The 22,990-nt window shown below is 40.2% G+C and overlaps 2 protein-coding genes across 11 annotated transcripts in view; one reads left to right on the top strand and one right to left on the bottom strand.

The window, feature by feature from the left end:
• The window catches only part of wdr91 (WD repeat domain 91), a 57,761-nt gene that overhangs the window by 9,994 nt on the left and 24,777 nt on the right, over window positions 1-22,990 (top strand). For 3 of the 9 annotated variants that reach the window (XM_088434907.1, XM_088434905.1, XM_088434908.1), the window contains exons 2-7: window positions 15,482-15,618; window positions 15,734-15,913; window positions 15,990-16,197; window positions 17,109-17,191; window positions 18,277-18,386; window positions 21,474-21,648. In XM_088434907.1, the coding sequence (XP_088291033.1) occupies window positions 15,482-15,618; window positions 15,734-15,913; window positions 15,990-16,197; window positions 17,109-17,191; window positions 18,277-18,386; window positions 21,474-21,648 (893 nt within the window). Of the gene's footprint in view, window positions 1-4,969; window positions 5,399-5,495; window positions 5,967-8,111; window positions 11,807-12,762; window positions 12,874-15,481; window positions 15,619-15,733; window positions 15,914-15,989; window positions 16,198-17,108; window positions 17,192-18,276; window positions 18,387-21,473; window positions 21,649-22,990 lie in introns of those variants that run through there. The other 6 variants (XM_088434911.1, XM_088434910.1, XM_088434909.1 and 3 more) reach the window with 6 other exon arrangements.
• On the bottom strand, window positions 208-4,761 carry LOC148411276 (sperm-associated antigen 16 protein-like). 2 transcript variants are annotated; one of them, XM_088434914.1, is made up of 3 exons: window positions 3,576-4,761; window positions 2,884-2,988; window positions 208-1,494 (listed from the first exon to the last, which is right to left on the bottom strand). In XM_088434914.1, the coding sequence occupies exons 1-3, from the start codon at window positions 4,533-4,535 to the stop codon at window positions 847-849; spliced, it is 1,713 nt and encodes a 570-aa protein (XP_088291040.1). In that variant the 5' UTR covers window positions 4,536-4,761; the 3' UTR covers window positions 208-846. The 2 variants fall into 2 exon arrangements, with proteins under 2 accessions (XP_088291040.1, XP_088291041.1); XM_088434915.1 differs by lacking the exon at window positions 208-1,494 and adding an exon at window positions 2,145-2,204.

The raw sequence follows: 22,990 nt of genomic DNA, 5'->3' as shown, positions 1-22,990 counted from the left end.
GGACTCCCACCATCACGAGAGTAGCCTAGCATAGCCTTCTTCGTACTGTATTTCTAGATTAACGCCAGCTTCGTTTCCATACTAATCATCTTCTTACTTCTACCTGTAACATCACTTGCAATCTTAGGGCCCATGGCTAACCAACACAAGGTTGAATTAAGCACTAAAATGCACAATAAATACGATATTGGTTTGGGGTAGGTTTTTTTTTCTCTGTAAAACTAAAACAATACAAACAAATAAATGAAACATTTATAAACATACTACCAAACATGCATGCCAAACAAAGAAACCAAAACGTAATTCACAAAGATATGCCTTTTTAAACACAAAAAGGTGAATGGAAACCTTGAGAAAATTGTTAAGTGGCTGCAATCACAGAGAAACACACGATGCGAGGATTGATGACGCCACGAAATAAGCCTTGCTCACAGTCGCAGGCAGTTTGACTCGAACAGAAAATAAGAGCAATTACCTAAAAATGCCTGAAGAGGAAGGCAAAGCAACATAAACACAGCCAACCTCCATAGGTCATGACAGTTTTTGGTGCCATAAAGCAGAACAATGTCGTAAAGAGGGGAGAAAAAACTTAGTATTTCACTTTGTAACGTGAAAAAACGTAAGTCAGGGGCGCCATAACCCGGGGGTCCACTGGGTCCACTATACTGGAGAAAAGTTCTCCAGTCTATATTAGCCAGTGGGTTGGCTAACAAAATCATAGTGGGGATGCCACTGTGCGAAAGCTTTAAGAAAAAAACATAAAGCACAAACATTTGGGGTGTATGTAAATTAGCGCTCACAATTACATACTGTCGTTTTACACTAATATGTTGCCTTCGTTATTGTCTACATCCATACATAAATGAGCCCATTACTTCCTGCAGAGATGACAGTTTTGCCCGTGTGGTCAAACGTGACACTCTGCACACTGTCCCTTTGTGCTGGCAGGCTGTTGACTTTGTAAGAATCCACATCGACCAGTCTGACCAAACTATCACTGCTTGCAATCGCCAGCATCTTCTTTGATGGACTGAACGCCAACTGATTTGCGCTCAAGGGTCCAGCATCTATGGTGCATAGAGCCAATGAGGGCCTCCTGATATCCCAAAGTTTAACAATGCCGTGAGTGTCACAGGAAGCAATGACTTCCTCGGCAAGACCTAATGTAGCATGGTTGCACGGATGCTGGTGTCCAACAAAGGATGTGGTGCATACTCCAAGTCTGACGTCCCACAGGGAGAGGGTTTTATCTGCTGAAGAAGTGAGAAGACTGTTGGAAGACGACTGGAAGCAAACACTGTTGACAGAGGCAATGTGGCGACGCATTGTCAGCCGGCAACGCTGACTGTTCAGGTCCCACAACTTGGCAGTTTTATCAGAGGAACATGAGGCCAGGAAATGACCACACGAGTGGAAGGAACACCCCCAGGTGGGTTGGCTGTGACCAGAGAATGTCAACACACAGCGTCCACAAAATAAATCCCACAGCCTTACCTGTAAGAACAACATTGTGAAAGTTAATGGATATTTATTTAGCATTTTTAAGAAGTGAAAACGCATTATTTTTGTCCATGATTAACTTCATAACAAAATATATATTTAATGTAGAATGAACTCATTCACTGCTGCTGATGGCTCTTGATGTCAAAGATCCATTCTTACTGGGCAGGCAATGAATGATTTAGATCACGGAGAGCTAAGTTTTCCCAAACCCAGCCTACTCATTTGTGTCCACTGTAGTACACGTCTTTTTCTGGTATGCTCTGTATCTTTCGACTCTTTACAACTACCCAACCTACTCCTATAGGATGCCCACTATTGGGCTTTCTAATGTGTCATTTGGATACGGTAATTAACTTTGCTGTCTTGCTCTGTATCTTTTGACTCATTAGACCTACAGTACTCCTATAGTGTGCTCACTATTGGGCTTTGTAATGTGTCATTTGAATAAGATGCAATTAAATTAGCTTTTTTACTGAGACAAAATGGACACACAGTGGCTTGGGCGGTAAAGCAGGTTGTCCAGCAACTGAAGGGTCGGCCGTTTAAATCCTGATCTGTTCGAGTGAAGTGTCATCGTGTCCTTAGTCAAGACACTTCATCCACCTTACTGGTATATGGATGGCTGTGAATGCTTGGTGGTGGTCGCAGAAGCCGAAGGTGCACACTGGCAGCTACGCCTCGGTCAGCCTGCCCCAGGGCAGCTGTTGATTAACCAGCATGAGAAATTGTGAGTTCAATAATTAATAATATATTCATTGTGAAGCATCTTTGAGGGTCCAGAAAAGTGCTATATAAAACAGATGTGTTTTTATCATGAATGGACACAAAATACAAGATTTTAAATCAAAGAACCATTTGAAGCTGATTGGCAGTGAATAAGTGATTATCATTAAGAACACATTTTGCTATTTGCCCTCAACTGAAAATGACATCACAGTGACTTGGGGCTCAGGTAACAGGTAACAGGTAACAACCAACTATGGCTCAGTTTATAAACATCACATGACCACATCCAGAAATCAGGTAAACTGTGATCATTCTCTGAGCGCTAAGCATGTGATATCATTTTTAGTCAACAGCAAGCGACAAAATGTTTTTTCACATTGTACATGAGTAATAATTAAGTTATCAAATTAATAAAAGACAGATATTAACATTTTACTGCTGAAAACGACAGAATAAGTTAAGTACCCTTTAAATGGGGAAGGTGAAATAAAGTGAAAAAATGTCTTCAAGCCTAAGAAAAAAATAGCAAAATGATGCGTTTTGAACGAATAATGGAGAACCAAATGTCAATGAAAATTTTTGGAGGCAACAAAGTGAAATATAAAATATTATTTTAATGACGGTTAAACAGAAAATCAGTGAATGGGAACTGACTGTTGTGTCTCCACTGGTTGTTGCCAGTTTAGTTCCATCTGGGTGAAAACTGCAGCTGGACAGCCAGTCAGTGTGTCCTTCCCCTGTCATGACCATCTGACCCACCTGATGACACAGGACAGCAGAAAATAGTAAAACAGCCAATGATGGTTGACCATCCAAATTTTAATAGCGTTTTAGTGACAAAATATATCTGAAATGTTATGTTATGATGATAATATTTCAAATTGCATTACTCCATCTAATAATATTTTTCTTTGGTTTTTTTTCAGCTTGTCCCATCATGCCAACGTCTGAAAATTCACTTTTGAGAGATTGAGGAAATAAGCAGCGTGCATGCAAGTTTTTTTCAGATGCTACATCTGTTTTCTTTGAAAAGTCCCCAAGAGCTGAACATAATGCATTCTGAGACGCTTTTCGCACTTGGTGTAAAAAGCTTTCAAACCTCTGTGCTGGGGGTAGACACTGTAGGGATTGTAATAGGCAGGTGATGAGCAGAGCCCGGTTTTCTCTACACATTCTGCATAGAATTAACACCATTGCCAAATATGGCCATGTACCACACTAAAAAGTGTGTGACCAAATCCTGTGCGGCACAACCAACTGAAAAAGTTGATAATGGCAGTGCTATTGGTGCAAAGGTTAGTGTAAGAGCCCTGCTCTGTGCTTAGCCCATGAAGAATTGCTCTTACCTTCTCCCTACCCGCTGGCAGTGACCACAGCTTCCAAGTGCAGTCATCACTGGCACTAACGAGGATTTTTTTTCCTGGATGGAGGCTGATGCAGCTTATAGGAAGAGAGTGGGCTTTGATGAAATTGAAAAGACTGAATGAACTAGGGCTTTTCTGTTCTCCAGAATTTCCATGATTTTTCCATGGGTTCCCAGATCTGCTGCAGATGGGAAACTCTGTGTCCTTTGGATGCCTAGCAATGTTTTGTAATTGGGCTGTGCTATTCTTGGTGCTTCTCTCTGCCTTGGTTTGGGTTTTGTCCTGCATCAGGCTTGCATTCAAGTTGTTCTGTATCCGTTCACTTTCCAAACTGAAAAGCATTTTCTGTCTCATGGCTACCTCATATTTGTTATCCAGCTGCCTCAGCGCTGGTTCATACGCCGCCAGGTGTTTCTTCAGCTTTTTGATGTCCTCCATCAGACGGCTTCTGTCAGAAACAAGTCTCTGGCAATGCAACCGGTGCAGATCTCTTTCCCTCTGCAGCCTTACAAGGCTGTCCCCTGCAGACAGCACCTCCTGTTTAAACTGGTTGGTCTCTCTGTAGACCTTCTGCAGCTCTGACTGAAGGAGCTGCTTGTGTGTGAGGGCATCAAGGAGAACAAGGGTGCCCGGTGCTGGAGGAGCCATCAACAAGGGCTCCGTCAGGAGTTTCTGAGCTGAGCTGTACCACTCTACCTCAAAGCACTCCAGGGTCCGGCTTAAGCCGGTTTTCTGAAGGAAGTTCCTGATGAAGTCGTCTACTACCTCTGGAATGTCATTGATATGCTCTTCTTTGGACGTTCCAAAAACTGTAGCAGCAGTAGAAGCATGATATGTCTTGGCAACCTCCATATGGTTTACCTCTACAGTGCTCCTCTTGCTCCTGGCAGGAGAAATCTCACTGGTCTCCTCCATTTCTCTTTCTTTGGCCTCTGCTGACATTTTTTTCTTCTGACAATTTCTTGTTTTCTGGTTGCTATAGTAACGGCACACTAATGGGAGTGAGAGCTAGTATATCCCGCAAATGCATTTTGCACCTTTGTTACTAAAGCGTTGTTTCACTTGTTGAACATCCCTTATAAGATATCCTTTACCATGCATCGTGATAAGGCATAGTAAAAGCATTTTTTGGATGCCCAACGCTAGTAAGTGACATAACAGAGCGGTTGTTACTGACGTCGCCCTGCAGTGCATTGTGGGTACCAGCCCACTTCAAATTCGCGCAGGTTAACAAATAAAAAGTAAGTAGTCAGTGACGTAACAGCGGTTGTTACTGACGTCGCCCTGCAATGCATTGTGCGTACCAACCCACTTCAAATTCGCGCAGGTTAACAAATAAAAAATCGTAATACCCACTGGCTGCGATATGATCTTTCATTTACGTTGTGGCTGTACCAGTAACTGTATAAGTTGTCGGAGAAAAGCTTCGTCATATATAGTATATTTTTCTCGTAGTTGAGAAGGCTTTGTAGTCAGGTAGGCTGAAATTGTGAGACGTTTGCCGCCAGGGGGTGACCTTGCCTTAAACGCTGGAAGGAAACGTCATGAGGAATAGTCACGTGACTTTGGGCGGATAAAAAACAGGAAGCGTTCCCTTTGCCCATGCGATAAGTGTGTAACGTAAAAAATCATAATATTTGAATTGATTATGCTATATTTTCCCCAAAATAATTGCACCTAACAGTATTCATTCCGTTTCGCGTGCTGCAGCGTTTGTTTCTACCGTGATACATATTTTGTTTGTGTCCGGAGGACCTGAAGGACCTGAAGAATTTGTTGAATTTGAGAAAGACTCGTTGTTTGTGGTAAGTTGATATTTTTCAACTGCCGGATAACATTCGGGAGTATTAAGAATGTGTACAGACTTCGACGTGTAATTGATTCACAGAATGACTGTAATTACGACCGCAAGCGCCTTGATCGGAAGTCTTCTTTCTAAGACACTTACTGTAAACTGTTACAAAACACGATTTTGAGCTGTGATGTGTTCGCTGATGTTCAGATTTATGTAATTTATGATCACGTCAATTTCAGCATTGCTGCTGGAATGCAATTCAGTCAATAAATTGTGCCCGGATACAGCTGGGATAGGCACTGGCAAGCCAGTGACCCGAATGAGGATAAGCGGCTGTAGAACCTCGATAGATGGACGGACAGAGGAAACCAAGAGTAGCTCCCTGTGACGACCCTGAAAAGAGGGGCGTCGAGTAACGTCTTCTACACAATAATCGACAAATAGCGGCGACATTTATAAATGTTGAATATCAACGACAGACCTACTGCTCATTTCGAGCGAAAGCTAGCTCTGGAATCGGGAAATATGTTGCGTATGGACAGTGCATATACCACGAATCAGGGGTCTCCAACAGCGAGGTAAAGTTGGTCTGTTATTCAATATTAACTTGACATTCGGTGAGGAACGTCTGTAAATTATACGTTTTAGTGTGAAAACATGTTCACTAAAAATCAATAAAATAACTTTTTTTTTTTTTTTTTTTTACCATTCTTTTTGCTGTAATCGATCATGTTTGTAATGTCCTGTCTACTCCAGGTGAGGTTATTGTGGAAAAAAAAAACTTTATATGGACATACTATGCATTTTATAACTGAACAAATTCACTAAAAATCAATAAAAAGACAGTATATTTCTTTTTGATGTTGTAGGTCAAAAGGTTAATGCCCTAACTAGTACAGGTGAGGTTATTGCGGAAAAAAACGTTTCATGTGGACATACTATGCATTTAATAACTGATAAAAAAAAATCCACCAAATGAATAAAAAGATTTTTTATCTTTCTTTTTTGCTGTTTTTGCCCTAACTACTACAGGTGAGGTTATTGTGAAAAAATAAACACTTTATACACTTTAAACAGACATTCTATGCATTTAATAACTTAAAATATTTACTAATAATCAATTAAATGACTTTTTATCTTTCCCTTTGCCGTAGTAGGTCATAGTTGTAATGTTCTAACTACTCCAGGTGAGATTATTGTGAAAAACACTTTATATGGCCATACTATGCATTTATAACTTAAAATATTCACTTAAAAATCAATGAATTTTTTTTTCTCTTTCTTGTTTCTGTAGTAGGTCATACTGGTAATGAACTAATTACTACAGGTGAGTTTATTGTGAAAAAATACTTTTTATGGACTTAATATGTATTTAATAACTGAAAATATTCACTAAAAATCAATGAAATTACTTTTCAACTCTCTTTTTGCTGTACTAAGTCCTACTTGTAATGCCCTAATTATTACAGGTGAGGTTATTGTGAAAAAATACTTTATATGGACATGGTATGTATTTAATAACTGAAAATATTCACTAAAAATCAATGAAATTAATTTTATCTTTCTTTTTGCTGTAGTAGGTCTTACTTGTAATACCCGAACTACTACAGGTGAGATTTTTTGTGTAAAAATACTTCATATGGACATGGAATGTATTTATTAAGTAAAAATATTCACTAAAAATCAATGAAATGATTTTTTTTCTATCTTTTTGCTGTAGTAGGTCTTACTGGTAATGCCCACATTACTACAGATGAGTTTTTTTTTGTGAAAAATAGTTTATATGGACATACTATGCATTTAATAACTGAAATATATTCACTAAAAATCAACAAATAAATAATAAATACATTCCATGTCCATATGAAGTAGTTTCTTCACAATAACCTCACCTGTAGTACTTAGGGCATTACAAGTAGGACCTACTACAGTAGAAAGAAAGTTGAAAAGAATTTTTATTAACTTTTAGTGAATATTTTCAGTTATTAAATACATACCATGTCCATAAAAAGTATTTTTTCCACAATAAACTCACCTGTAGTAGTCAGGGCATTACCAGTATGACCTACTACAGCAAAAAGAAAAACAAAAAATAATTTCATTGATTTTAAGTGAATATTCTCAGTTATTAAATACATATCGTGTCCATAAAACCTTTTTTTTTTTCACAGTAATCTCACCTGTCGTCGTTAGGGTATTACAAGTACAGTAAAACTTACTACAGCAAAACGAAAGATAAAAGTCATTTCATTGATGGGGGAGGGGATTCCCCTTCCCAATTAATATCACATAGCGGATAAACATAGTAATATTTAAGAAGTAAAATTAAATTCATAGGATTTACAGAAAGTGTGCAATAATTACTTAAACAAAAATTGGCATAAATTTGGGCACCCTTGTTGGTTTATTGATTTGAATACAAATACAGTGGGCCCCCGTGTTACGAACTTAATCCCTTCAGCAGCTATGCTCGTAACTCGAATTGCTCGTATGATGGGCAATCCAAACCTATGTTAATTCGTGAATGCGTGCAACGCGTGCAAAAACCTTAGGTAAAAACCACAACTTTATACACATATTAAAAATTAGTAACATAATCTACTGTACAGTTAAATTAAAAAACATAAATATACAAAGGAAAAATGACATTTAGCTTTGGGGCGACGTGACTTGAGCTGGTGGTGGGTGGAGGCGGAGGGGAGCAGAGATCAACCCGCAGAATTTATTTATTTATTTTCTTAAACGGGAACTTTTCTCAAACTAGAACATATCACCGGCGATTTCCTTCTCTTTAATCCATAATAGAAGAAGCCTCTCCATTTTTTTGTCGATCGAGGTCCGTCCCCCGGCAAGGAAAGTCTTGCCCTTAGAAGATTGCTGAGCGGTTACGGCCATACTCACGAGCAAGGTTAACTATGCGTGCGCCTCCTTCGTATTTTTTTATTATCTCCTGCTTCGTTTCTATTGTCATCATCCTCTTACTTCTTCCTTTACCGCCACTAGCAATTTTAGAAGCCATGTCTAACAGATAAAGTTTGCAAAGTCTTCACAACACACCGACCAGCTGTGCCATCAAGCTAGACAAAGGCGTTCGGCCAATAGCATATCGGCATTTCTGTGATTGAAGTGACTTCTGCCAATAGCATATCCGCATTTCCGTGAGACCGGGACTGTGACCTTAATTGACCAATAGCATATCGGCATCTCCGTGACTGACACCGTGGCTGAGACAGTGACTGTGACATAAGACCAATAGCATATCGGCGTTTCCGTGTCATGCTTGAATAGTTAATTTTGTTGACGCAGCAAAGCGAAAAAAATTGTATGGACACACTGACCGGCATGTTGGATTGTTCGTAAGGCAAAAGGTTTGTGCGTAAGAGGGGGACAAAAAACGCCGCAGTCCACATTCGTAAGATGAAAAGTTAATAAAAGAGGGAGTCCGTAAACCGGGGGCCCACTGTAATTGCCCTAAAGGCTAACATTTGGGGGGGAAATTGTTTGGCAAGCTCATTGACCAATGGCCTACATCAGTGCTTCTAAAATAGTGGAGCGGGCCTACTTCGCCAGTTTTACTTATAGCGGAGAGGATTCCAGTCCCCATTAGCCACGAAGAGCGAGGGATCACTGTAATTAACTACACAGGTAATGAGAGGTGGCAAATGACAGGTTGGGTCGAACCATTGTACGTAGTATTGGGGAGAGTTTGGCTTTTTAAAATAATGAAATTGAATAACCTACTAAACATAAAATGAGTTTTACAAACTTGTATTTTCTTGAAACAATGAATGAATTCAATAATTAATTTTAAAGGATTTTTGCATGTTTGTTTTATTTAAAATCTCAAGTACACCCCGAAGTTCCTTCAAGTATCCCCTGGGCTACTAATACCCCCATTTGAGAACCGCTGCTGGAAAGAACTCGTGGCCAGCACCATGTTGGGGAGAGATGAGGAGTCTGTTAAAAAATGCTTGGAAGAATTTAGATCGTTTTAATCTATTGAGTCTCATAAGGCTACGTCCGTGGCTCCTCCTGTTGAGTTGGCAGTCTCTTTGCCGCCCATTCGCAGACGAGGAGTGAAATGCCGCTATGCCAATCTAGCTCCGCCTGCTTTCTCCTCTAAGCAAGGTTATGCTTCCGGCCAGCAATGGGCCTCTGGGTTAGAGGATGAGGTTGCCTATTTACTTTCCCAATTGGAAGGGATTTCTGCACTGTTGCAGGATCGCTCCAGCCTTGGCTTCCGGTGAGCTGTCCTCTTTTCAAGGCACTGTTGCACCGGACCTATACAAGGATGTTTATGCCATTTCTCTGTCTGCTTCATACTCATGCTTCCGTGAGTCTGAGTTCGATTCTAGGAACTCCAATGTTGGTTCCCCTCCTTCTGAGAGGGGCTCATTGTTCACCGTATTGGGTGATGGGCATTCACTTATGTCCCTTTTGCGCGCTGCTTTGCGTGAGCTTCAGGTGGACGTTCCTTGTCCCCAGTCTCACCGAAGAAATCCCTTTTTCTGGCTGGCCGCCTATCTGCTGCCTTCATTGTCCCACAGTGTGGGAATTATTTAGATCTCTTGCAGTCTTGTTGGGCTGATACGAGTGCCTTTGCCCGCCTTACTTATGAGGGGCGTACATTGGCGGCATCCTGCAACGACTGCATGCCAGGTGTGGAGTAGGATGTCGCTTCATTGCTCTTGGGACATGTTTCGGTTCTGGTGCAGTGGAGACAATGTAACAGTCTCTCAGGGTCTGTGAGGCTCGTGTGCAGCTCTCTGACCGTGACAGTGATTCGGCCATTCTGGTCCTCCTCGGTTTCACGCCTCTAGGCCTAGTTACCGTGTTCCATCGCGTAGCCAAATGTTTGGTGTCACCAGTTCCCTGCGTCACCCCTGAAGGTATGCTGCTGTGAACCCCAGCCCTTCGTCGCGCGTAACTGCTAGTGGCCTTCGTCATACCGATGAATTTCGCTGTGGTTTTTGTATGCCTGATGGTAGACCCCGGGTGGTTGCCCCTCCGCCTTGGCCCCCTAAGGCCCCGCAACCCTGTGGGTCATGAGACTGAGATGTTGGTGCTGGCCTTCGGGTGTTTTTCCCCTCAGCAGCTCAGCCCATGGGCTGCTTTGGGGTCAGACTTCTGGGTGCTGTTCACCCTGTCCCAGGGGTACAGATTACAGTTCCGGCGCCGGCCCCCCCATACAAAGTCAGGTCCGGGAGACCTTTATCGTTGACCCGGCAAAGGCCTTGGCTCTCGATCAGGAGCTTACTACTCTCCTCGCCAAAGGGGCCATCGAGCCTGTTTTCCTCCCAAGTCTCACCTAGGGGTTTTATTCCCCATCCTTCCTTGTCCCAAAGAAGGCAGGTGGTTTTCGCTCGATTTTGGACTTTTTGGAGAGGGCTCAATCGTTAGCTCAAGAGGTTGCCATTTCGCATGCTAACAACGTCCGACGTATAGCGGTCAGTCAATCTCGGCGAATGGTTCACGTCGGTCAATTTGACAGACGCTTATTTTCATGTTCCTATCGTGCCTCATCACAGACGTTTTTTGCGCTTTGCTTACAGGGGTGCCCACTGGCAGTTCCGGGTGCTTCCGTTTGGCCTCTCACTCTCACCAAGGGTGTTCACTCGCTTCATGAAGGTGGCCCTTGTTCCCCTGCAGGCGAGGGGCATGAAAGTTCGGCCGTACCTGGAGGGCTGGCTGATCTGTGCGCAGTTTTGTGCTCAGGTGGTCAGGGATTGTACCGTGCTGCTTCGTCACGTGTCTCAGTTGGGGATCAAGGTGAACTTGGCAAAGTCATCTCTGGTTCCTTCACAACAGACCACCTTTGTTGGTGTGTCGTTGGACTCTGTGGCCATGCTGGCCCGCCCTTCGATTCAGCAAGTGGACGACGATATACATGTCCTCGGGGGTTTTCGCCTAAACAGGCGCCTCCCTTTCGGAAGTTTTTTACGCTTGCTGGGCAAGTTGATTTCTCTCACCGCGGTGGTTCCTCTGGGGTTTCTAAACCTTACAGATGTGGTTGAACAGTTTCCACTTGGATGCCAAGAGACATCGGCACCGATGCCTATGTGTGTCCTGTCGCTGTCTTCTCACACTGGCCCCGTGGCGCCGGTCTACTTTTGGGGAGGGGAGCGAGCTTGCTGTGCACTTTACGGTGGATCCGGAAAGAAGAGCATTGCTGAGAACTTTCACTTTTCTGGGATTTGACAAGAGCCAGTATTTTCACTGACAGCACCTTTATTCTTTGCAGCAATACTCGCCTGCCAAAAAATAAAAGTTTCAATGTCACAATCAAGTGGCTGAGACCGTGCTAAATATTGTGCAGACGATGCTGCGCTATCGTTAGCTTAGCACAGTAACTACGGTTCAACAGCTGTTAAGTGAACCAGTTGTCCCAAGTTCTCCCCTCCGCCTTTCTACAAGCCAGGTGAGTGCTCTTGCTTGGCTCTGTTTTGTATTGAAAGCTCAGGTGGCCGTGTTGGATCGCTCCTGGTGACCGCAAAGCGGCCGCCATGGTTCATTCCTGCCCCCTGCGTGAGCCGTTGAATGTTCTTGAAGTTGATTGGCTGTCGCGACGCAAAACATGAAAAAAGTTAAAAAAAAATTTAACTTCACACAAAAGGCAAAATTTCGCTTCTCGTGACTGCGCGGGGCTATTCGCGTCGCTCCATTCGCATTCATCGCGTCGCCCTACGCGCATTTGCGCGAACTCCATTGACTACAATACAAAACTCTCCGCTTTTTCGCCTCGTTCGCGTTCGGTGTACACGCAGCATCAAACTAAATCATCTCCAAAACATTATTCCGGGTGCAGCCCACGCAGCCCGGTACCAGTTGATCCACGGACCGGTACCGCGGACCGGGGGTTGGGGACCACTGATATACATGACTTTTTGATGATATGCATTCTCGTCTTGCGCTTGCAGAAAGGCTTATTCCGTGCTTGTAGCACTGCCTCTGTTGGTCATCTGGGGCTCATAGAACTGTCACATACGTCAGTGGTCCCCAACCTTTTGATCACCACGGACCAGGCAACACCTTAGATTTATATTGGGGACAGCTGCTGGCTGCTCTACTTCTCACTATGTATGTAATATCAGCAGCGGCCAGAGACGGCGCCAAAAAAAAAGAAGAGATTAAGCACAAACGTATAAACTGTTAAACTAAATCATCTCCAAAACATTTTTTCGGGTGCAGCCCACGCGGCCCGGTACGAGTTGATCCACGGACCGGTACCGGTTCGCGGACCGGGGGCTGGGGACCACTGACATACTTAACTGTTGTTTATGCTTGATGCGCCCCGCGAGTTCGATGCTGCTTAATGCGTCAAAATGATGTCTTTTCCGGAATCACGCCACTTCACGCGGTGTCCGCTGTGGCCAGATTTTCCACAACGCATACCTTCTGGAATTTCTTTACCGTGTGGAAGCACCAGGCAGAAAACAAGTTGGACAAACTCTTGCTTATTGGTGTTTGCTGGGCAAATACACAGAGGTGAGGAGTCTAATGTAAAAATAATTAAAAAAAAGTTTGGAAGAATTTCGATTTAATCTACTAGCCGGCGAGATTCCATGCGTCTTCTTTCGCGCGTCTAGAGTGGGACGTGATCACAACACTGAAGTTGGTTTCACTGGCGCTCCGGAAATATCAGGTTTCAATTCCACCCTAAAAGCCTTTAGATGTCAATGTTTACCACGTTTGCATGCCAAAAGCTGCATTCCTCAGCCCGAGTATAACGTACTAGCTGTCAATTAAGACCCATTTTAGAAAATCTGATTGCCAAAAAATTGAATAAATTAAGTTTGAAATGACCAAAAATTACATTTTGACTGCTGAGTTCATATTCACTTTGAGCGATTCTGGTACTTTTGCTGTTTTTTTTGTTTTGTTTGTTTTCTTGCAAAAAACTTTAAGCCTGTTGAAGGTGTGCTTACAAGTCTGTTGTCGTATGTGCTTGATTTTTAATAGGCTTCATTTTTTTAATGGTTTGCACTCAGCAATTTTTTGCCATAATTATTATATACAGTGGGCCCCCGGGTTACAAACTTAATCCGTTCAGCGGCTACGCTCGTATCTCGGATTGCTCGTATAGCGGGCAAATCACGCTGTATACATATATTAATATTGAGTCACATAATCTACTGTACAGTTTCATTAAATAACAAATACAAAGGAATAACGACTTTTACCTTTGGAAAGATGTGACTTGAGCTGAGATAAGCAGAAGTCAACACTATAAACCAGACATGCTATTGGTCTTACAGTGTCACAGTAACTTTTTCAGTCAAGGTTTTCTCTACTTCCTTCCATCCCAACCAGCTGTGCCATCAAGCTAGATAAAGGCGTTCGGCCAATAGCATATCGGCACTTCTGTGATTGACGTGTGATGCCGGCCAATAGCATCTCCGTGAGTGAGACCAGGTGACCTTAATCGACCAATAGCATATTGGCGTTTGACTGATACTGACTGATACTTATTGGCACGTTTTTTTAAACGGTTGGAATGTATTGACATCTAATTGATTAAAACACATTTAAACCTGTGACGATTCTTTGTCCTGCAATCGGCACACTTAATTTCATGTCAGCTGTTTTTCCCGACGTGAATTGAGCTGAGTGGAGGCGGAGGGGAGGGTGTGTGTGTTGTATTAACTAGGCACCATACTTATAGCTTATTCGAACATTAGTTCACTGTTGGTTTCAACTCACAGAATTGCAACAAGGGCGCTGTCCCAAAGCATGTCGGGTGGTTGCCGTCTAACATGACATGCAGTTATGTAGAGCGACCGTTAAACAGCACTGAAATTCCACCCGTAAAAGTATGCAGAGATTAACGCTCAATGCCAACACGGCAACGCAAATAGGCTATTGGTCTTACAGCGTTACAGTAACTCTTTCAGTCAGGGTGCAAATCACGGAGATACTAAAACATCATCCTCTTATTTCTTCCTTTACCGCTGCTAGTAATTTTAGAAGCTATGTCTAACAGATAAAGTTTGCAAAGTCTTCAAAACATTCCGTTTTTCACACATTTTCTCTACTTCCTTCCATCCTGTCCCATCAAGCTAGATAAAGGCGTTCGGCCAATAGCATATCGGCATTTCTGTGATTGACGTGTGACGCCGGCCAATAGCATCTCCGTGAGTGAGCCCGGGTGACCTTAATCGACCAATAGCATATTGGCGTCTCCTTGACTGGCTGATAATTATTCGCACTTTTTTTTTTAAACGGTTGGAATGTATTGACAATTAATTTAAAAAAAAACACACATTTAAACCAATGACAATTCTTTGTCCTGCAATCGGCACATTTAATTTCATGTCGGCTGTTTTTCTCTTTAGCTGTACAAACACTACACTTAAATGGTAATTATATTTAGACACCGTGAGTGAGACAGTCAGTGTGACGTTGTAAGACCAATAGCGTTCACAATGTTGTAACTGTTAAATTTGTTGACGCAGTTAAGCGAGAACATTACAACAAATCCAATGGCTGGATTATTCGGAATGCTCGTAAGGCGAGAGGTTTGTTCGCAAGCGGAGGATTAAAATCTCCCTGATCCACGCTCGTAAGGCGAATTGTTCGTAAATCAGGGTGCTCGTAAGCCGGGGCCGACTGTACTTTATTCATTTTGGTTTATTATTATTTTTAAGTATCAAGCCTTATTCATACAGTATATACTTCTTGTTTGAAAAAAAAGTGCAATAAATAAACGTAGACCAAACATGATGAATAATCATGATTAATAATTGTGATCATAATATTGACCAAAAATAATCGTAAGTATTATTTGGGCTATAATCGTGTAGCCCTATTGAGGAGCTTTATATAATTATAATAATTATACTGCATGTAACTATCTTACATATACTAATAATGTACTGTAATATATGTAATGTATGTGTCTACATACCTGTCAATATGTGAATATATTAGGTGAATTTAAAAACTGTAAATTGTTCATTGATAACAATGTGAGTCCCCAGTGATTGGTCGGTGACTAGTTCAAGCCTCAAGTTAATGGGGATAGGCCCCATTTAATTGTGACTCTAAAGAGGACAAGAAAAGATTTAAGAAACAGATGAATTTATACTTCATCTAGGTTCAGAGATGAAAATGGGTTCTGCAGTGGACAGAACTGATGAACATGTGAGGGAATATCTGCTATATCGTGGCTTCACCAACACTTTGAAACACCTGGACTGTGAGATAAAAGCTGACAAGGAGAAAGGCTTCAGGGTATGACTGTATATTTTGTCATTCTTTGTATCCTTCATAATTATTGTTTATATTTTACTAAAGTTAGAGTAATGATTTTAGCTCATTTCATAGTGTACAAAATCCCTGCCTTTAGGTTGATAAGATCATTGATCAGCTGCTGCAGTTCATCCACAGTTTTGAACTGTCTGGCCTGAAGGACTACTGGCTCTACTTGGACCGACGCCTTTTCTGTAGACTGGAAGATGTTTACCGATCCACTGTGAACAAACTGAGAGCAAGCTTGTACAGATACTATGTTATAAACACCATCCAGGTAAGTAACACAACACAAAATGTTTCGATTCGAAAGTCTTTGACTAAAAGAGTTTTTCTGCTTTTTAACCTGCCAGAGAGGAAACTTGGAGAAGACTCAGGAGTTTTTCCAAAAGCAAGCTGCTGAGCTACAGAGTCAACCTGAGTGGCGGGATTGGTTCCTCTTGCCGTTTATTTCTGCGCCTGAACAGAACCCAGCTTTCGCTCCTTATTTCTCTCGCCAGTGGTCTGACACTTTCCTGGTTTCACTGCACAACTTCCTTTCTGTGCTCTTCCAGTGTATGCATATCCTTCCTTCCAATCCAGCCATTTCAATGAGGTTTTGCTTTACACGAAAGGTTGACAACACTACTGTAACTCCATAACTGATATACTTTAAACCATCCATAGTAGCTGTATATTAAGTTACTGTAGCTACAGTCTCTAAGAAGTCATCATCTTATAGACCGGTAATCTGAATTTTATTCAGTTGGTTTGAGAAATGGCTCATATGAAAACAAAAATCCGCCCAAATTATGTTTAATGTGCTCAAATAAATTTGCTTCATGGTAGAAAGATTTTTAGCAAGATAGAACTTTTGTCAACAGAGAATGACGTGAAAACTGAAAAATAATTTTCTTTTAATACAGAAATGTAGCATAACATCCGTGAACTAAGTAATGGTGTCAAATTTAAAGTCTTATAATTTGTAATACTACCATGATCTTGGAGGACTGCTTATATTCAGTATGGCAATTAACAAGATGATTTTAGGTTTGGCAATTAAAAAGATCATTATAACACTTGTACAAGTATAGCTAAAATTGGATCATTTTTAAAATTAACAAAATAAGAAACCAACATAAATCAAATTTCAATGAATGTTTACGTTTTACAGGTTACAGGTTAATCTGAAACGCAGAAGATTTGCATCAAAATGTCTGAAATAAAAAAAATATGTCTGTCTTCATTAAAACAACAAAAACTTTTGACCAACTCAACCGTTTGAAGCTGAAAAATGTTAAAGCAATAATGAAAAAAGCATCTGTTTTGTTGTGACCAATAAAATAGTTGTCAGAAAGACACAAAATTATCACTCCTGTTGTAATCAGGAAGCATAGTGTTTTTACACACAGGCAGATGACAAGATAACCTTTTTGGACTGGTTTAAGCTGTCAAGTGTTTACAATGTGTTTTATTCCTTAACTGGGGTTCACCCCAACCAGTCCTGCTGAGTTTTGATGTTGAAGTCCAGAAGACAATAAGCCTCACTGAAGAGAATGAGAAGCTTCGTCAGCTGGTAAGCACGTGGGCATGAACAAATGGGTACTTCTTTTAAGTAGTTGCCAAAGAAGAGTAACTTAAATGTGCGTCTTTTATTGTATTTATTTTTAATATGACAATTTAAAAGTAACACTCAATTTCATATCCTGAAATTCTACCCTATATTTGGGATGAGAATTGCCCTCTATGCAACTGAGTCTGATTGAATAAATATCGCCCGCTCTGCCAAAAGGGTCCACTTCGATGGGTAAATTTTCGCATAAATGCAATAAAAGATAGTGTGGACGAACTCTTAAAAACCTCCTCTTTAAGCTCTCGAATTTTCATTTTGCACCAAGCAAAACGGTTAAAATTGTAATCAAAGTGTAGGGAAGGATTTTCAGTCCAACAAATTTTTTGCAATACCTCCATGTAGCTACTGTTTTTGAAATCATTGTAAACAGAATTAAATGTGGGATTAGAATGTATGAATATCTCAATTTTAATTATTTGACACGAGGACCATTCTTTTAGAATGTCTAACCCCCTTGCACCAGTGCTAATAACTACACATAGGTTGAGTGGAACAATAACATCTTGAGAAAGCTAGTGTAAATTTGGCACGCCTCTGTGTTAGCTAATGTGGCGACATGCAGCAAGATAATGACCCAAAACACCCCAACAAAGGATTTCAGGGGCACAAACTGGTTTTATACTGCAGTAGTTGCAAACAATTTGCTTTGTTGTATTTTTAAGTGTATCTTTTGCTGATACTTATGCTCATTTAAGTTTTGTGTTCTGTTGCAAATCTAATTTTGTGTCATCTCCAGAGGTAAACACACTGAAATTAGAGACAAAAATTAATGTCATGTCTGATTGGGATCTTGACAAACCCTGCAGTGGAAGGGAGTGCATTTTGGTGTGGTAGGACGTCTTCTCAAAACTGTGAACTGTTTGTTTTTTTTTATTATTATTGTTTATTTTGAAAGACAGTTTATTTAAACCCCTGGGCGTTGTTTCAAATTTGAAAAAAATGAATGAATGAATTTTCCAGGAGGTATCAGTGTTACTCTCAGAATACATGTTTCAAGAATTCGAATTGTCTTACCATATCTTGTTTAGGTTTTCACCTTGCAAACAGAAAGTCAAGACGCGAGGGATGGAGATGAGGCTGTCCATCACAAGCTGCCGCTTTATGTTCAGAACATGGACCGACTGGGAGATACTGAGCTGTGAGGCACTAACATCACTGTCTTTTTCTGATGTATGACTCCAAAACTGGCGGCCATTTATTCATCTTATTGATACAGTGCCAGAAATGTATTAACTTACCTGTGAATAAGTAGTAGATATTGAACATGCTTTTAAGGCCTTGTCTACATGTAACGAGCTAATTTAAATCCGCATAGACTCCCCCTCGTCATTGTTGTTTATTTAAAAAAATCATGTCTATATGCGGTTTCCAATTTGTGTACAAGCATGCCAAGTCGCTGGGCGGCAGTAATGTCGCAAATTCTGTCCAATCAAAGAACTTCCGCCTCTGACATGTCCAGTCAGAAAGAACTTCCACCTCTGACATTCCGGTATCCGCATCTTTGGCGGGAAAAAGAGTAGCGCGATGACCCAAATCGCCGTTGAAGCTGGTCACATGTAACCATGAAACCAAAGGCTTGGGCAAATCTCCAAATTGGTCGGACGTTTTGAAACATTTAGCGTTGATGTAAAATAAAATAAAAAGGCCAGCCACGTATAGCAAATAGGGCAAAACGGGGACATTTACTACCTGTTTGCAAAAACCCCGGCTATGTGTAGACGAAGCCTAAGTCTTAAATTGTCAGGTGAATGATGTCTTGGGTTTGTTGTACTTTCATGAAAAAATGACAGCCATACAGTAAATAATTATCACCACAAAAATTTTGCTCTTTACAACCAAAAATAATTCAACCGTGAGTAGTTTTGTTTTCTTATGAGCCACTTTAAATATTTATGACTAGCTTGTTTAATAATTTATTAGATTAATGATGTTGTTAAATGTATTTTATCAGAAGTGTTTGATGTTGTTGTCACAACCGTAGCAGAATTTGCAAATCGTCAGTGATACCAAATCTGTATTAACACTATTCACTCCAGAAAACATGTCAAGTGGAGTTTGTCTTTCTGTACGAGAGTTTATTTTAGAAATGCGTGTGCCACTGAATGAGTTTTATGATCATTTTCGGGCACTTTACGGCAGGATGCAAACTGCATAATTTTGTGTTTACATACAGAAAGACTTCTAAAATGTTTTAATCAACTAAGTTATTTTCAAAGTTAAATTATCAATGTAAGTCACATGCTCTGTGTGTGTCATGTGCCATGATGCAATTGATGTTCCAAAATAAACATGTCACCTAAAGGACGAATGGGTCAGTAAATTATTAAAAAAAAAAAACGAAAAAAAATAAACACCCTTATGGAACACTAGTCTGACTGATTTCCATATGTTTAAATCAATTGATCGATCGATGCCATGTAAACATTTCGCAAAACTGGAAGCAATGTGCTTGGCCAGCATTCCAATGTTTGGACACCAAATTATTGAAATTATTATTTATTTCAATTTTCACAATCACAGAGCAATGTTAAAATATTATGTTCTCCACTCCCTTCTTCCCCCCACTAGTCTCAACCGGGTATTTTGATGAATATGTCATTTGTGAAAAATCAAGTAACATATATTAAGTAAAATCCACTTGTTCTTTTCTACCTTGGGATGGCCATTTTGCCAATTCCTGTCAACTGAACATGACATTACTGTACCGAAGATAGGTACCTAGAAAATTCCACCTAAGATAGATGTCCAAACTCGGTCCTCGAGGGCTGTTACCCTGCATATTTTCTTTTAAGTTTCTTTCCCCGCCACACCTGATTCAAATGATCAGGATTGTTTTTTGCTGAGCTTGCGGATGAGCTGATAATTTGAATTAGATGCGTCAGGGAAAGAAACCTGGAAAACATTCAGGTTACTGGCCCTTGAGACCTGAGTTTACACGCTGAGCCTTTATTGGTGGTAACTTGAGCCCTTAGCAACTGTGATGTCATTTTTGGTCAACAATGAGTACCAAAATGGCCACTGCCTAAATTGGATTTAAATAGAGTGATTTTATTGAATAATTCTTAATCCGTAAATTGAATATTAATCAGAATACTGTGTCTGATAGTGAGGGTGCATAAAAAACATTCTTTGGTCAGGTACTGACAAATGTCAGGTCTCAGAGTTATCTGTGGAGTCAATACTAGTTAAAGGACCTTTTGTCGGTATTGAGTGAAAAAATGCAAAACTCCAATTTGTCAGAATATGAATAAGAAAATGATGCTGTTTATGATGCTATGTTTCTTCTCTGCCCCTGATGGCAAGTACGACTGTGCACATTGTCTCAACAAATAGGTTCCCTGAGCTTTTCTAAGCTTGCTTTATTGCAAACGGTGAAAACAAAAACATCATTGGATGCAGTTTTTGATAAACCATACATATTTTTCCTTAATAAAACATTTACACTTTAAAAAAATAGTAAGCACTTATACGTAAAATGTCTAAGTTGGTAAAAACTAATTGAATGGCTTTGTAGAAAGACTAGGTTTTATCCATGAATGTTACTGGATGTGTACTCCAAAGCAACACACAAAAATTGTCGTCCAACACTTGAGAAAAATCCGAACAAATTAACTTGCTTGCAACTTGACAGTTCAGCATGTTTACACATTTAATTAAAAAAAAAAAAAACATACCTCCAAATCAATATTTCAAGAGTTAAGCAGTCAAACCAAATTTCATATAAATTCACAGCCATCTGCCAAGGTGGTACAATTCTAATTTGGATTTCATTAATAGAATAATGATAGTTAATAATGGTCAAAAAATTAATTATCTACTGTATAACCACATTGTTTTACATAAATGGCTTCACGTAATTAGCCTTACATGGGCAATCCACAGTAGTATAAACTATGCTTTGACAGAAATTGACTTAATATACTCAAGTTTACTACTATTAGAGGTCAATGTCATTGGTAGACTGGCCTACAAAAAACTTGTGTTACTTTTGTTACTAGCGTCACGGCGAAAAATAAACATGTTGTGTGCAGTATCTGTAGGAATTGTTGTATGTTCAAGTGACTATTAAGTTTACTCCAGTTAAGAAATGGTACAGCAAATTTCAAAGTGGTTGTTCCAAGAGCAATGTCACCAAAACAGGCCTCCTTTAAGATGTCTAAATCATCTAGTTAATATTTGAGATTGTTTTTTACACCGAAAAAGTGACCTATTGTTCTGCTCTCAGCGACTTAGTGTCAAGCCAGCGGGCTGTCAGTGTTGCCACCACACCATCCAAGAACTTCTTCTCAACATTCCTACCACAAGGTCGGCGCACCCCTGGAGGGAAAGCGCAACAGGTAACTTCAGTGTCTTCACTAACCCAGGCAGCAGTCGGCAGAAAGGACGAAACAAATAGTCAGGTGAAAGTGCTAAATAATTTGAACACAATTTGCCTAATTTTACGGAGGCTTCTATTTGCAGAATTTAATTTGTATGATGTCATGTCATGAAAGTGAAATACTTTGCACTTTGTAGAAATGTGGAACTGCCAATGAATAAACATTTTGATTGACATGTTACTTGCTAATAAGCTTGTACGTACTTCTTGGCAAAAATAACTTCAAAGAAATTTGTAAATACGGCCTAACGTAATTGTAGCCTAAATGCTAAAAAGATTACATTTTTCTCTTCCTGCTACGGATATTGACTAGTGCATGCGAAACATTTTTGTTTGTTTAGCATTTGGCTGACCATAACTTAAAAAAAATAACTAAGCTGTTATTTATTAATATTTTTTACGGTTTAGGCATTTTTCCCCATGAAGCTCAAAATAAAGTTTTGCATGTCTGTTGTGTAAATTATGGACTTTGCATATGTAAACACACCTGCAAAGACTTAATTAATCCGTGATCTGAATGCATCAATCAACATTGCATATTTGCGGTTGAACAGCGAGGAAAAAAAATGGCAACTATAAAATGTGATCTGTTTGCCATGTTAAAAAAAAATACATAAAATACATGGATGTCAACGCATCAGCCATGTCAAGCTTTTATTTAGATTTAGATTTTTCCTTGGAGCGCTTTTTGCAATTGGATTAGCTTAACACACAAAGTAGTTAAGGGTTGTTGAGAGTTGATTCATATTGTTTTTTTCTTGTGTATATGTTAAAAAGGATCGTTTTAGGTATACTTATACAATTTCAATAGATAATCTTTAATATAGTGGGGGGGGGGGCTTTGCAAAATATAATTAAGATGCACTGCATTTTGTATAATAATAAATAATAATTACTATAATATACCGGTAATATTTCTAATTACTGTCTTACTATTGAATTCAAGGCTGATTTTGCCGTCCCTGATTCGTTTCAGAAATGATTTTCAATTCAAAATGATTTTAAGTTCAAAACTATTCAATTAAATCAATTCAAAGATGTGCAAAGAATCATTTTACGAGTTCAGTCTTCTTTGTAAGACAGAATAACAAAGGGAGACAAAGTGTCAATTTGGACTATAACAGTGGTCCCCTATGGCGTTATATTTGTGCCACAATTACGAGCGCGCGGAAAAAATTTTGAGCGTTGAAAATAAAACTGAGCGCGCGAAAACAGATTTTGAGCGCGGAAAAAAGTTCTTTTTGCTCGCCCGCAATAGCATTCTCGTGCCCAACATCTGGCTCTCGTTCGCGATACTCCTCCCTCCCTCGCTCAACATCGCGTAACGCGTGAGCAGAACTGAGCGAGCGCAGAGGACGACTCGA

The sequence above is a fragment of the Hippichthys cyanospilos genome, chromosome 15, assembly GCF_059441005.1.
Source record: "Hippichthys cyanospilos isolate Australia breed blue-spotted pipefish chromosome 15, RoL_Hcya_1.0, whole genome shotgun sequence".
Lineage (NCBI taxonomy): Eukaryota > Metazoa > Chordata > Actinopteri > Syngnathiformes > Syngnathidae > Hippichthys > Hippichthys cyanospilos.
Note: the sequence above shows the minus strand (reverse complement) of the source record. Positions and strands in the feature narration are given on the sequence as shown.